Here is a 15,607-nt window from a genome sequence, read left to right as displayed (position 1 = left end):
TCCGGAAAGTCTGGAGCCAGTGGTCATCGTTCCACTCCTCCAGGACCAGGCACTCCCACCACTCATTGCTAGTAGTGTACTTCCATAGCCAGTGAAGCACCCAATGGGGGGGACCAGCAGGGCTCCATGACGGTCTGGGGCAGCCCCTTCATCCCCCAAGGGGGGCTTGCCTTCAAGGAGGTGCTGAGCGGCCTCCTGTGCAGCACTGAGCAGGGCAGCCCCTGCCTTCATGACAGCCCTGAGAGCTTCTGGCTGCTGCTGCTGGGGGGTCTATAGATGCATGCACGGGGTCTGCAACCCTGGTGTCAGATCTGCAGATCTCGTGCTGTGCAGGCCGAGTGTGTCTGGGAGTGGCCCTTTAAGGGAACGGCTTGCTGTTGCCCCAGAAGGACTAACCTGCCCTGTGACTCTGTCCGCAGGCTTTCCTGGCCCCTTGTTTCAAACAGGGTGGCTTTTGTGCATACACGCTCCCCTGAAGGGCCCCTTTCAGTGTAGCGCATCCCTACGATGACATTGAACATCGATGGCACCAGCCCCAGAGGAAGTGTGGACACTACAGCTGCGTCTACATGTGCACGCTACTTCGAAGTAGCGGCACCAACTTTGAAATAGCGCCCGTCGCGTCTACACGCGTCGGGCGCTATTTTGAAGTTAACTTCGACGTTAGGCGGCGAGACGTCGAAGTCGCTAACCTCATGAGGAGATAGGAATAGCGCCCTACTTCGACGTTCAACGTTGAAGTAGGGACCGTGTAGACAATCCGCGTCCTGCAACGTCGAAATTGCCGGGTCCTCCATGGCGGCCATCAGCTGGGGGGTTGAGAGATGCTCTCTCTCCAGCCCCTGCGGGGCTCTATGGTCACCGTGGGCAGCAGCCCTTAGCCCAGGGCTTCTGGCTGCTTCTGCGGCAGCTGGGGATCTATGCTGCAGGCACAGGGTCTGCAACCAGTTGTCAGCTCTGTGTATCTTGTGTTGTTTAGTGCAACTGTGTCTGGGAGGGGCCCTTTAAGGGAGCGGCTGGCTGTTGAGTCCGCCCTGTGACCCTGTCTGCAGCTGTGCCTGGCATCCCTATTTTGATGTGTGCTACTTTGACGTGTAGACGTTCCCTCGCTGCGCCTATTTCGATGTTGGGCTGAGCAACGTCGATGTTGAACATCGACGTTGCCAGCCCTGGAGGACATGTAGACGTTATTCATCGAAATAGACTATTTCGATGTTGGCTGCACGTGTAGACGTAGCCTACATGTGCAAGTAGATTATTTTGATATCGCTACTTTGAAATAAGCTACTTCGACGTAGCATTCCACTGTAGATGTAGCCCATGTGTCTAATGACTCCATTTCAAAACGGGCTGTAATGGGTGTTGATGCTCTATTTCTAAATAGCTGAGGGCCATTTCCGAGTGCATTTTGAGTGTATCTGTATTACAAAATAATCAAGTTCAGTAACTCTCTTCTGGAATAGCTTATTCTTGAAATAGTTTTCCTGTGCAGACATACCCTTAGCTGTCCCTGTTCTAAACTGAACAATCTCAATCTTTTTAGTAGTGACAGAAGGATAGCTGAGTCAGTCTGTATCCTATCAAAACAAAAAAGGAGCCAAGTGGCACTTTAAAGACTAACAAAATAATTCATTAGGTGATGAGGTTTTGTGGGACAGACCCACTTCTTCAGATCATAGCCATTGTGGAAGCTGTTCCATAGTCTTAAAGATATTTGTTGCTATTCCCTGTACTTTTGCCAGTTCTCATATATCTTTATTTCAGATAGGACAACCAAAACCAAATGCTGTTTTCAAAGTGTGGGTGTCCCATAAATTTACACCGTGGCATTATATTTACTGTCTTATTCTCTATCCCCTTCCTAGCACTGCCTACCCTTCTGATTGCTTGTTTGACTGCTGTGGCAGATTGAGCACATGTTTTCAGAGAACTGTCCATGAGTCTCTTGTTACTGAAATGAGGCATGTGTTTTTTCTTTCTTTACCTGTAACACAAATCTTTCTTACTATTTTAACAAAAGCTCCAGATTTTTTTCACCCCCTATTCCTATCACCCTCCATACTGGTCCCCAAAACCTCTGAATCCTGCTATCCCCATTCCCCACCTCCCCAGGTCATCCCTTGCCAACATGACATTTCCTCAGCTCGTTGGTTCAAATCAGACTTTTTCATCTTCTTTCTCACTGTCTGGATGTGAATATTGAGAGCACAAGATGGACAACCCCTCTGCCCTCAGGTCCTGTGTGAGCAGCCTGCAGAAGAAAGGCAAGGAAAGTCCTGCTCTGCCCCATAGCCCTGGGATAGAGCATACTCGGTTGCTTTGTGGGGCATAGTCCAATTGGCATATAAGAGCTGTTGCAGGGATGGAGCATGGCAGTGTAGATGTAATCCTCAAAGAATTTGACTGCCAGACTCCCGCAAGTTGCTTCTGAGCATGTTTGAACTGAGATCTCATAATTTGGATGAATTTTTGCAAGGGTGGCTAAGAGACTCCACTGTGTCATCCCTGCTAATTTCAAAATTATGTTCTGAAGTACTGAGGTGCTAGAGCTTCTCAGTGTGAACGATGTAAGAATTGTCTGCAGAGATAAATGAAATGGTCTCCCCTAATGTTGTCCTTGGAAACAGTTGACCTATTTTAGTTGAATCTTTCCCCCAAAAAATTCATCCTGAAATAGACCCACACACAAAATAGAAAATGTCAGCCTAAATGGCTAGTTAAGCAGTTGTAAGCTAGAAGCACTGAGACCACAGAGAAAGTGATTAGTGAGTCTTCTGTAGTCTTAGCTAAGGGCTAGCTGGTTTTCAGCTCATGGAGTAGCAGCTTACGCTATAAGCTCCAAGCATCCTAGGTTCTATCCTTCCACTTAATGACCTGGTTCTGTTGGCAATACACCATAGTATATGTGACTAAAAAGACATTCTTATAAAGGAGAGCCTTGGGCAGCCTCAGCTATAAGTGGCGCAATCTGTGTTCTGATAGCTTGCCAGGAAGGGTCATTATACTAAGATATTATATAGGGGGCATAGAGAACTCCTCTTTCAGGAAGTGCTTGGTGAGAGAGGACAGTATGTGTGCAGGAATGTTTTATTGCCTTGGTTCCATCACTTTACACTTGGCAGAAAACAAACAGCTCTGCCTATATTATTGACAATAAAGTGTTATTGTTGCACCCAGCTGTTCCATGACACCTATGTAATCTCTGACTCTTCTGAAAATGTTACTAGAGATTGAACCTCTCTCATCTGGAACACCCTCAGCACCTAACCGGTGTCAGACAAGAGAATATGCCAGGTAATGGTAGGTCAATGTTGTCTAACATATTACCAACACTTCCACTGCTCACTGGACTCTTAGAAGACATTTAGGTATAAATTTCAGCTAAATAACAGCACAGAACACTGACAGTCAGGGACCATGGGAAATTTATGGGACCATGGGAAATTTGGCCACACCCATGATAAGTGGTCATCCTGCAACCTAAAATGATGCTGGACCTGTATGTGCAGGCCCACTTCTGCTGTCTTTGGGAAATCTTTAATGCTGTCTCCAATCTCTTCTCATTTATGGGCAAGAACAAACAGGAGAATGTTTGGTTAGAAAAAAATCTCTGCTTCAAAACAAGTATCTTTTCTTCATCGCTATAAGAGAAATCTTCAGTGACTTGTCCCAGGCACAACCTGTCTCCTACTATTGAAATTAGCTATTTAGCCTTCAGATAGTCTCACTTAAAATTTCTCAGAGATGTAAGCTACTTTTTTTCCCCCTAAGAAGCTGGTGTGTCATAAGTGCCTTTTAGTGTTTCTGAAATTGTTCATTAATTCTCAGAAATACAAAGCATTTCCTGTTCCAATATTGCTGAAATGTGTATAAAATGTGGCATACGTGAAACTAAATGTTAATGCTTAATTTTTCTGGTTTTGTGTTTCATTAAAAATATTAGCAACAAACTTGTATTTTGAGGATTCTCCCAGGACCTGCAAAGTGCTCATCTTGAGTTTAATTTGGTCTCTTCTAAAGATCCATCAGACCCAATTTGTGCCTTATTTGGGCATTTGTTTTCTGTACTCTCTAGAGCTAGATATTTGTGTTTACATACATCATGGAAGGTAATCATACTCAGACACATCCCTATTGTTCCTTACACATGCACTGATCCAACAGATAAAGGTAATTTCTTATGTTTCTATGGCACCTTTCATCCAATGTGCCAGCATATTGGGTAGACCTCATTGTCCATAAAGTTTTGTGTGGGGATGAGTAGCCATATTAGTCTGTTTCAGCAAAACCAACAAGAAGTCCTGTGACACCTTAAAAACTGACACATTTATTAGGTATAATGTAGGGGCTGGAATCCACTTTGTCAAATGTATGAAGTGGAGACTGCAGTTTGGCCAGATGGTATTCACAAGCCAAGATGGGTGTGGTACATTACTAGGGGCTTGTCTACACTAGCTCCCTGCCTCGAAGGGAGGCTGGTAATAGGATGTTTTTGAGGAGTGAAGGGACTTTGAAGTTGCCCAGGCACTTTGAAGTACCAGCGTGTTAGCCACAGCTGCACGCAAGCTGGCACTTTGAAGTTTAACTTCGAAGGGGGGAGGCAGGAATTTGCTTAATGAAGTGCTTCACATGCACCGCAGCACCTACATAAGAACATAAGAACATAAGAATGGCCATACTGGGTCAGACCAAAGGTCCATCCAGCCCAGTATCCAGTCTGCCGACAGTGGCCAATGCCAGGTGCCCCAGAGAAGGAGAACAGAAGACAATGATCAAGTGATTTATCTCCTGCCATCCATCTCCTGCCCTTGTACTGAAGGCTAGGGCACCATACTTTACCCCTGGCTAATAGCCATTTATGGACCTAACCTGCAAACATTTATCGAGCTCTTTTTTAAACCCTAATAGAGTCCTGGCCTTCACAGCCTCCTCCGGCAAGGAGTTCCACAGGCTGACTGTGCGCTGTGTGAAGAAAAATTTCCTTTTATTAGTTTTGAACCTACTACCCATCAATTTCATTTGGTGTCCCCTAGTTCTTGTATTATGGGAAAAGGTAAATAATTTTTCTATATTCACTTTCTCCACACCATTCATGATTTTATATACCTCTATCATATCGCTCCTCAATCGCCTCTTTTCCAGACTGAAAAGTCCCAGTCTCTCTAGCCTCTCCCCATATGGGACCTGTTAATGGGACCTCATTAATAAACTCCCAACATCCTACTTACCATCCTCCTTTTGAAGTAGGGAGCTAGTGTAGACACAGCCTATGTGGAGGACCAGTGCTAATGAGGTCAATATTGCCAGGGTGGATGTATTACTCCCAAATGAATACCAAAAGGTGGAAAGTTACTTTTTCAGACTCTGCAACTGAGTGAGCCTGAGCTTCGGCTCCATCCAGAACATCTGCCCAGCTGTTTTTACCTCCTTAGCACAAGGTGGGTCAGTTGACTTGAGCTTGGAGACTCATTGCTATAGAATTTTTTTGAGGGGTCTCAGTTTTAATCCCGTTTTTAGAAAGGTTGGAAGCTGAAACAAGCCCATATGTAGTTTAGTACAATCCAAGGGCTGCTTCAAACTATGCCAGCTGCAGCAGTAGTCCTTTAGGAAGCATTTTGCCAGCCAGGCTTCAGTGGATCACATGCACTGGCCCTTGACATACACACACACCCACACAGAGTCATGTATGTTGTCTTTTCATCACCTGAGGGTCCCCTTAACAGGGGAATTCTTGGCTGTGACTTTACTGCTACTTAATGTAACTAAGCAGCCACAGTCAGGGCTGAAAATCTGGCCTCTTATGTTTACTGCTTACAATTTCTTTCTCTGCTCCAAAATCGATACTCCTTTTCACATTAGAGGCTCTGCTTCATTTCCTTCCAGTTAGGGCCATCCTGTAACACCTTGCATTTCAGGCAAGAACCTTCACCCAGAGAATGATCACCATCAACAACACGGCCAGCTTTCTCAAGAGTGACTGGGGGAGAGAGACGATTTGATGGTTTATTTAATGTGATTACTCTGGATTATTATGCTTTGATTTCTTTTTTGATAAGTCACCATTGATGGGGGGGAGGGAGAGGCATTTTCTAAGCTTTGAGCCATTTTTGCTAGGCTAATTGTAAAGTAACTGACAGATCAGTCGTGTCTGGCAAGTGAGTAATTGGGAGAAGGAAGGGAGTACAGCAGGTGTCGATACTAATTTGGTAAAACAAAAAGAATTGAGTACCAAATGGTGCGAGTCACTCTCGCATTCATGACGTGACAGGCTTTTAATACAAACTGTATGCATGATTTTACAATACTTGGAGCATTAAGTATTACTCAGCCTCTTTAGAGGATCTCATGTTTATTTTAGAGACAAACGGCAAATCTTTTGCTATATGTTTGAGATTCCTAACCATTAACAAAACACCAGTACAGGCTGGGAAGGGTTCTGTGAGGAGGAAATTTCCTTTCAGAGTTCTCCTACATTGCTGTGGTGGGCAGGTTGGGGGGAGATGCACGCTCTGTAGAATGTCCAATGTCATCCCCTACACTGACTGCAATCTCATGGAGACAAGGGACATCCACAGAAGGGTCCCATGTGTTTCCACCAGTATCTCCCTGGAAGGATCTCTCGTGTCCACAGCTGATCTGGGTCAGTTTGCTGCACAAGTTGTAGTCATGACAATCTTAGGATATCAGAGACAAAGTGGGTGAGGTAATATCTTTCATTGGACCACCTTCAGTTATTGAGAAACACAAGCACTCAAGCGATTCTTCAGGTCTGGAGCTAAATTACCTTTGTTTTTAGACACAATGCCCCATCCCCAAATCTGACCAGTTCTTCCCTACAGGGACATGTTGTTGGTCCACTCCAGTACCTGCATGTTGCCATCTTAAGTTCTGCCTGAATGGATGGGGCCCAGGAACACCTGACCATCATATTCCATGCAGGACAGACAAGGTCCACCCATGAATGGAGGGCCCAAGGCTTAGAGAGGTACAATCTGGGACTCTGCTTGAATTTTTTAAAATACAGAATTTGAAATCAGCTTTCTTGCCAAATCCATTGCTGTGAGTTCTGTGTTCCCGCCCCCTCAATCTTAGCTTCATTGCAGCCCTTACACAAGGGACCCACATGCTGTTTTTGATGCTGTAATTACAGTGGCACAAACAAAAAATTCTGTTCCCAGGTACAATTCTGACCTGAAGAGACTGTACAAAGAGCATGCAGAGGTTCCATGGTGATTGGCTGGCAATGATTTTGACATTCAATATGCTCCATTTAAAGATAAAAGCTCTTTCTTTTTCCCCCTGAGGACCCTAAAAATTTACCTGATGAATCAAAATAAAGCTTAGGGGGTTTTTTTTCCTGCCCTCTGCATCATTACAAAGACTAAGAAGCATGAAGGCTTAGTTCTGCCCTGCCATAGACCACTCCCTTCAGATTCCACCTTCATTTAAATCTGTAGCAGCTTCCAGGGAATTACCTGGGGTAGCACATGAGGTGCTGGGGGCAAGGTGGGAGGGGTCCCAGCTCCCTGCCCTTAGAAGGGATGGGAGCAGGGACAGAAGGGTGGGGCTCAGGGCAGTCAGCCCTGCCCCCCGCACCCACACACTCCCCCGGCACCACGCACAGAGTGGTGACACAGCACTACTGAGGCATTTCGACAGGATCCAGAGCTCCAGTTGCTGCCCCTGCTACTTTGGCAGTAGCAACAGCCAGAGCTCCAGGCCCCTTTGAAATGCCAATCCCTCAGGCAACTGCCCACTTTGTCCCTGCACACCCCTTGTTGGTGGGTCGGGGCAAACCTGTCTGCCAGGAACAGAGCGCTCCCAAACCCTGTTGAGTGTCCCTTGGCCCTTAAATCAGCATGGAAAGGAGGTGAGACGTGTCCCACAATAAGGCTGAATGAACAGAAGTAAAAAATGACCCATAAAATCCCCTTTAAAGAGCATGCTGTGCACAGCACCTGGTGTACAATGGCACAGAGGATGCAAACGGACTGAGCCCAATCCCCAGGAGGTGTGCATCAGAAGGGCAATGGAGTGGCACTGGTTTGCACATGCTGAGGACCTGATTCACTCACTGTGGAAGTCCCCACCACTAGCCCATCCCCAAAGGCTCCTGGTGTGACATGCTCAGCTGTATGGTGGGATGTTTCCCTCTGGTTCACTGGACACCACCATTAACCCCTCATCTAGCATTATCACCATGGCAACCTCCAAATGTAGGAATTGTGCAGCTCAGGGATGTTTCATTTGACCTTTCAAGAGTCGCTGCCATGTGCCTCACAGGAAGCAGGGCTGTTTTGCCTACATTTTCTGTTCCCTCAGGGGGCATGTGATACCAGGAAAGGATTTTTGCCATCCGTCACATCCCCTTTTAGCAAGAAGTTTGGGAGGGAGCTTCCTGGTCTGAACACACCAGCTTGCTTTGCTTTGTAATGTCCCTATTTGGTGGGGATGTTTTCCTCTTTGTTTCTGGAATCCCTCTAACACAAACATCATAACATTGACAAGAACAGAAACGAGCAGCTGCACTTCTTCAGATGGTGCCAGGCTCCCAGGTCTTCAGCCTTCCTAAAAGGTAAAACAGCCCCTCTGAGCCTCATGTGCCGTTGCGTGCATGTGTGAGTGCATTACTTTCTTTCACTACTATGACAGCACATGCTCTTGCAAAGCTGTTCAAGGCATTACAAATACAGCTCCTCCCTCCAGTGCCCCATGTGTGTGAGCAGCTCAGGCTTTCTGCTTCAGCTCACTCCCATTTGATCACTGGGCTGACAGTCACGACTCTGTGCTACACCTCCAGGCTTCACTCCGAGGAAAGAAGGACCAAGAAAAACACCAAAGCAGACACACCACTGACCTACAGAGCCATCAATAACTTACTTCCCTTGCAGCAGAATTACAGAGGGGACGGAGGGCAAAGAGGCAGAGAAAAAGGGGTGGGGGGAGGAAGAGAAGAAAAAGAAAAGCCAAATAATTCCAGCCTTCAAATATTCTGAGAATGAAAGGAGTGTGTTTGCTCTGCAGGAACCAAGAAGAAAGAGCACATTAAATAAACAAAAGCTGGATAAGACTGGAGCTTCCCACTGCAATAGCAGCAATATTACTGTAGAGGTAAAATGATTCCTCCAAGCAACACTGCTGAAGTCAATGTGGATAATGTGGAGAAAGAGAACGAACTGGAGAACACCGATCAGCCTCCCTCCCCAGCATCTACGACCAGCCAGGAATCAAAGGTATTTAATCCATTTGGTATACAAGCAGCAGGTGTTACCCTGTGCTAGGAGTGTGGTTTTTTAAGTTGAAATTCTGAACCAGAATTTAAAATAGTGAGATATTATGGGTGTGGCTTATAACTCTATTACATGCTTATAATGATCAGACTTCAGAACTCTTCTCATTCATCTGGGTGGCTCCAGAGTTTTAACTGGTGCGGGGAGAATGATTTTGAAATTTCTCTTTTTTAAGGGGAGGGGCAAGAATTGATCCATTTCAATAGACCTTTACAGATATTTTAATACTTGACATGAGAATAGGTCCAAGGTTTTCACATGTTCATGGCAGGAATGACTGACTATGTTGCAGGTTCAAGAAATGGCTGGTTATTTTCTAGTAGATACTTCAGTGAACTTGGTCATACCCTTTTAAACACATCACTATTTGAAAGAGGGCCTAGGTGGTCATTCTGGGGCAAGAATTCCTACCCACTCTCTATAAGAGCGGCTTTTCCCCTCCACACACACCTCCAACTTCTTTTTAATTATGTGGTTTAATTTATCTTGCTAAAAAATCAGCCACTCACGTCTAATTTCTGTGCTCTTAAATGTTTAATGGATTTCCTTGTGAAAAGTTTCTGGATTGACCTGTGTATCCTTAGGAAGAGAAAAGTAAATGGAACAAATCAGATTTCCAAAGGAATGGTGCTCTTCTATTTACTGGACTATCTCACTGTTTTGTTTGTTTCTTAGTTTGTTTGTTTGTAATGGTATTGCAGTTATTCCTGGAGTCTCAGGCATGGCCCATGGCTTCATTGGGTTAGTCACTATACACAAAAAGAACAAAAAAGGTGGTCTCTGCCCCAAACTGCTTACGTCCAGTTAGATATTTGGAAAACACAGGACCTGATAGCAGGTGGTTTAGCTGACAAGGGGCACATTGTGTTGGGATTTAAGTCAAATGGCTGTTTTAGCCCTGAGTGTATGTTTACAGGTTGAATCTCTCTACTCTGGCACTCTGTCAGCCAGCAGCATCAGTAATTCGCCGTGATTTTAGCTAGCTGGACAACCACTTATCATGGTTGTGGCCAAGTTTCCCGTGGTCCCATAAAGTTTGTTTACAACCATCAGTCCTGGCTCTCAGTATTCTGTTCTGTTATTTACCTGTAATTTACCCCTAAATGTGTCCTAACACCCCAGTAAGCAGTGGAAATGTTGGTAATGCTGCTAGACAATATTGATCTCCCATGGTCCAGCAAATCCTCTCCTTCAGCACTGCTCCTTAGGGTGCTGGACTAGAGAGGTTCAACTTGTATTCTAGTACATCACATTATTCTACAGTAATAATCTAAAGCCCTGTAGTAACATGGTTGGAGCACCCACAGTCAGTGCCTATGCTTTGGACCATGTGAAGAGTGTTCTTTGATGCTACAAAGAAGAGAATTAGAGAATTCTCTAAGGAGCACCACTATATTTAAATGGAAAAACCCTGCACCATAAATATTCTGCAATACTACCCAACACTACTGTAAACTGTCAGGCTTTGGGACGTCACTGGAGAATGCACAAGCTTTTGTTAAAAAGATGAAAAAAGAGACAGTTGTTCAATGAGGGCTCAGTGCCACCAAGATCTACCTGGTGGTGGGTGGTGTGCAACCCTGTCTCCCACAGATGTTCGTGGTTTGAAAGTGCCGCCCAGGAGGCACTCAGCTCTCTACCCGATGTGCAGATGAGCCCTTCTGTGAGGCACATGAAGGTGTGTGCTGATGCATGGATCCTTGGGGCTGTGTGATACTGTTCTTACATAAGACCAGCCAAATAGTGATAACACATAAGGGTCCATTCACCTACATCAGCCTTGGCTACTACTGTGTGCATGAGGCGCTTCTTGGATAAAGTTGGAGATGTTTCATGCACAACAAAAAATGGACTATCCTAAAATTGGATTGAGGAAAATATTACCTGCAAAATTACCCTTCTGCTGGTTATACATCCAGACCACTCCCAGTAATGCTGCTGGGAGTTAGGCTCATCAGAGAGAGGACATGATACTGTCAAATGACTTAGAATCAAACAATAATTTTTAGCTTTGCCGGTCTCACACCACACCTGAACAGGCAAAAGGCCTGGTTGTCTGTGCAGTTTTTATCAGTCAACGCTATTATTTGCCTGTAAAGACTTTAGAGATACATGTGATGTGTACATTTATGTTTTAAGTATTCATTGTACGTATGATTAGGAAGGATACTATATTCTCCATGGTACAGAAAAAGCCACTTTAAAAACGAACAGGGAACTCTTCAGCAGCATAAAAACTGCTGTGAAATAAAGCCATATTTCAAAAAGCAGATTTGAAATGTGCAAGCACACAAACAATTGTATTCAAAAAGATGACAGCCAAGCAATGTTGCACTACCTGACTAGCATGTTTTGAGAGGCACAATTTCAGCCTACCAGAAAAGCAGCTGAAATTTGGAGGGACCTAGCAGGCAGGAAGTGAGTGGTGGGTGAAAATCTTACTTCATAGCCGTGCAGATTTGTACAAGTGTCTGCAAAGATATTTATCAGGCTTTTCTAATTGGGCAGCCTCTCATACCTGAATCACATTCCTTATATGGCCATATATTTCAATCAGTGGTAAACTGGGATGCCATGGACAAATAACAAATAACCCTCACAAACCCTGCATTGGCTGGGGAAGTACTATGAGCACCATTTTACACATGGGGAAACTGATACACAGAGAGGTTACCCTTACTCATAATGACTAGCACCTTGATGTCTGGCTTCAATGAAACCCCTCGCAGAGTATGGTACAATTCAGCACAGGTAAAGGTATTTGAATTGAAACCTAAGTGATTTGTTCAAGGGGACACAGCTGGAGAAGCAGTGACATATGGTCTGGATGTAGCTCTGGAGAATCCAGCTCCTAGGACCACACTCATGCCACATCTACACTATGGGACCTCTACAAGCATTGCTATCTCATCATAGGTATGCCCCCATAAGCCCATATTGCACATGCAGTCTACACTGACAGCAGAAGTTCTGTTGATATAAGCACACCACCATTGCAAGCAGTGGTAGCTAGGTCAATGGAAATATTCTTCTGTTGATTTAGCTGTATCTGCACCTGTTGGATCCACTGAGTTAGCTGCGTTTACTGCTGTTAGAATTTTCACACTCATAAGCAATGTAGCTATGTCTGCCTAAATTTTAAGCTTAGATCAGGGTTTATTCAATTCAATCATGCTGTCAGTGATCCTTTACGCTTTGCGTCATTGTACTGGAATACACAAAACATTGTATAGCCCCTAACATACAGCAGCAAAGTGCACTGAACATGTGGCTTTATGAAAGGAATTCCCTAATATGTTTATTTTACCCTATATAAACTAGTTTTAACCTTATCTGACCTTAATTTAATACATGAGCTGCCTGAGGGAACAGTGTACTATATTGTTGTTTCAGATGTAAATACAAAGAACAACAACTATAACTAGGCCTGCTTGTAACAGAATATAAATTCCTACTGTGTTCAAAAGTCTCCAGCTTGAATGGTGATGAATACTGTGATGATAATAGAAACAGAGAAGTAGCCTTGTTAGTCTGTACTCCAACAAAACAAAGCAGCAGAAATGTAGCACTTTAAAGACTAACAAAATGATTTATTTGGTGATGAGCTTTTGTGGGACAGACCCACTTCTTCACTGATCTGAAGTGGGTCTGTCCCACGAAAGCTCATCCCTGAATAAATCATTTTGTTAGTCTGTAAAGTGCTACATTTCTGCTGCTTTGTAATGATAATAGTAATTTATTAGGTAATGCAAGTGTTTATTTGGCACATAAGAGACAATGTCATTTGTCTAGATAGAGAAGTGTGGGAGATTTACTCTGAAACTACTGATAATTGCATAGCCAGAGACTTGCTCACAAGTAAATAAAGACACTTATCTCCCAGGTTAATGATAGCAAATAAAGATATACAGCACGTGTAGGCATTCTCTCTGTAGAAGCATAGCAGGCAAGTAATTGGAGATGGTAAAAAGGTAGATTTTTAGTGTAATGCTTCTTCCAGAGGGGGATCTGGTCTCCATACCTGTTTCCACAGTAGCAGTCCCACTGGAACCCACGGTCTACCCACTGTTGGCCACACAGAAGTAATATATGATTTAAATAGCACTTCTAAATAAAGATGTCAGTAGCAAGTTCTGAGCTGATTTAAATGGCTTGCAGCCCTATTGATGTTAATAGGATTACACACGGTTTTAATCTTGCAAGATTTGGTCTACTGTGTTCAATGGAAATCTCCCCTCATAAAGAGTTAATACGTTATGAAGTTCCATGGATGAGGGATAGATTACCAGTCAATTAATATTTTAACAGGGTAGGTAATATAGCATACAGTTAGGTTCTCCCCTCAACATTACTCAACAAATATCCAATATGCAAACTGCTATTGTGATTGTCTTCAAGAGAATATTAAAAACACCTTAAAAAGAAAACCTAAGAAGGGAGAAAAAGTCATTTCCCGTTCTTTCCCACAGGTGCTATACATGCAAAATGGTGAGTACATCTTGTGGAGGAATTAAAGTTGGTAATGTTGAGGAAAGAATGAACTAAGAGGGATTGTGCTATTTTGATTATTTGGGGAATATTTTACTAACATTATACAGAAGATATTTTATTTGTGGGCTGGAAGGTGGTGGCCTAGCTATGTGAATAACTACATTTTGAGAGAGTCTGTTCATGAACTCCTCCTAAGCAGTAAGAGCTTGGACCACCAAATTTGGTATGCGGCTGCCTCTTAGCATAACTTAAGCAAGGTAAGGGCTTGAGTTGTGCCAGGACAATGGAAAGTGCCTGGAATGGGTTTGCTTCTTTTAAAACCATATAGGAAAGACACAGAATCACTGGGCAGGTGAAAGGGGCTGAGTGGGGGTGCCCATCTGGGACTGCCCAAGCCTTGAGCCTTCAACCCCCACAAGCACCCATTATGGGGTGGATGGCTGATGGCCCCCATTGATTGATATGGGCACTTTGTTGGCTATTCCCCTGCATCAGGGTGCAAGGGGAAAGTCCACTGTTCTCTGGATTTCTCCTTCTGAGTTGGGAGCACGAGGAGCAGAGGAACCTGGACCTGCCCCAGCCAGGGACCCTGCCCCTTCCCCCTTCAGTGCCCACTGGAGCTGCAGCAGCTGTGGAGAGGTGCTTCTCACCCGGCTTCAAGCTGCTGTGGTGAGAGAGGGTTGTGGTACTCCTTTTTCTCCAGGGTAGCCTGGACACTGAAACTTTCATCCCCAGTCGCAACCCAGAGCAATGGTTTAAATGAATCATGTACATGTACCCCGAAGTGGGGGAATGCATTTTATTTTCCAAAATCAAGAAAAAATTGAATTAAGGACCTGAACAACAGTGGGTATATCTTCTATTATTATTATTATTATTATTATTATTATTATTATTATTAAGGGGGGGAAATAATAACCTCGTCAGTGAATATCTGGTCAGCAGGTGAATAGCTGAAATGTAAGAAAAAAAAATTAACCATATATGTGTTTCATTTGTCTTTATCCCTTTCTTTCTTAACTTTATCGTATTCACCTCCTGATCAGATATTCAGGGACTGGGATATTTTCTTGCCATATAATTGGGTTTATAGCCACTTCAAGTCTATCAGGACATCATAAGTAGAATGGGAATTCAATCTGTTTATTCTCCTTTCACCTACTCACTCTGTTATCCAGAATAAAGAAAAATACCTACTCTCTCTTGGTGCACATTTGAGTTAGCATGGAATAGTAATGATTTGACTATAGCCTTGTGTGAAAAAAATCCCATGCCAGCAATCATACAGTAAACATTTTCATATCCGGCGGCCCCAGGACTGGGAGGTTGCTGGATATTCAAATATTCTGGATAATAGAGAGGTATAAATAGCAATGCATAACACTAAAGAAAAACAAGGTTAGTATTAAGAAACAAACAAAAATCCATTCAGAGTACTTTATTTACCAACAACAGCAGTACTGTACACTGTAAACTTATACTGTATTTGCTGTATTTATTTGTATTTACTTTCACTGTACTGGATTTATGGAAAACATAACTAAAATTTTATCATCAGCAACAACTACCATTGGCTCTGCACCTGTCGTTGTCTGACACCTCTGTCACTATTTCCTTCCATTATTCCCTGTCCAGTGCAGAGAGACTTAGTTTCTGTAGACTAGCTCTGCACCAATCTACTATATCATTTCCCCATTCTCTGTGGGGTCTGCCTCTCCTATTCAAACCATCCATTAAGCCAAATACCAAGGTCTTGAGTTTTCGCCGTTAACTAAAATTTACCTAGGGTTAATATGCCAGTTATCTGAGAGTTCTGCATTATAGAA

General features: G+C 43.8%; 1 protein-coding gene across 1 annotated transcript in view; it reads left to right on the top strand.

Moving 5' to 3' along the window:
* The first annotated feature begins 9,106 nt into the window (after window positions 1-9,106).
* STAC (SH3 and cysteine rich domain) overlaps window positions 9,107-15,607 on the top strand; it is a 134,635-nt gene continuing 128,134 nt past the window's right edge. Inside the window, exon 1 of the mRNA XM_074986068.1 lies at window positions 9,107-9,233. Within this exon, the coding sequence (XP_074842169.1) occupies window positions 9,117-9,233 (117 nt within the window). The 5' untranslated portion in view covers window positions 9,107-9,116. The remainder of the gene's footprint in view (window positions 9,234-15,607) is intronic.

The sequence above is a fragment of the Carettochelys insculpta genome, chromosome 2, assembly GCF_033958435.1.
Source record: "Carettochelys insculpta isolate YL-2023 chromosome 2, ASM3395843v1, whole genome shotgun sequence".
Classification (NCBI taxonomy): Eukaryota; Metazoa; Chordata; order Testudines; family Carettochelyidae; genus Carettochelys; species Carettochelys insculpta.
Note: the sequence above shows the minus strand (reverse complement) of the source record. Positions and strands in the feature narration are given on the sequence as shown.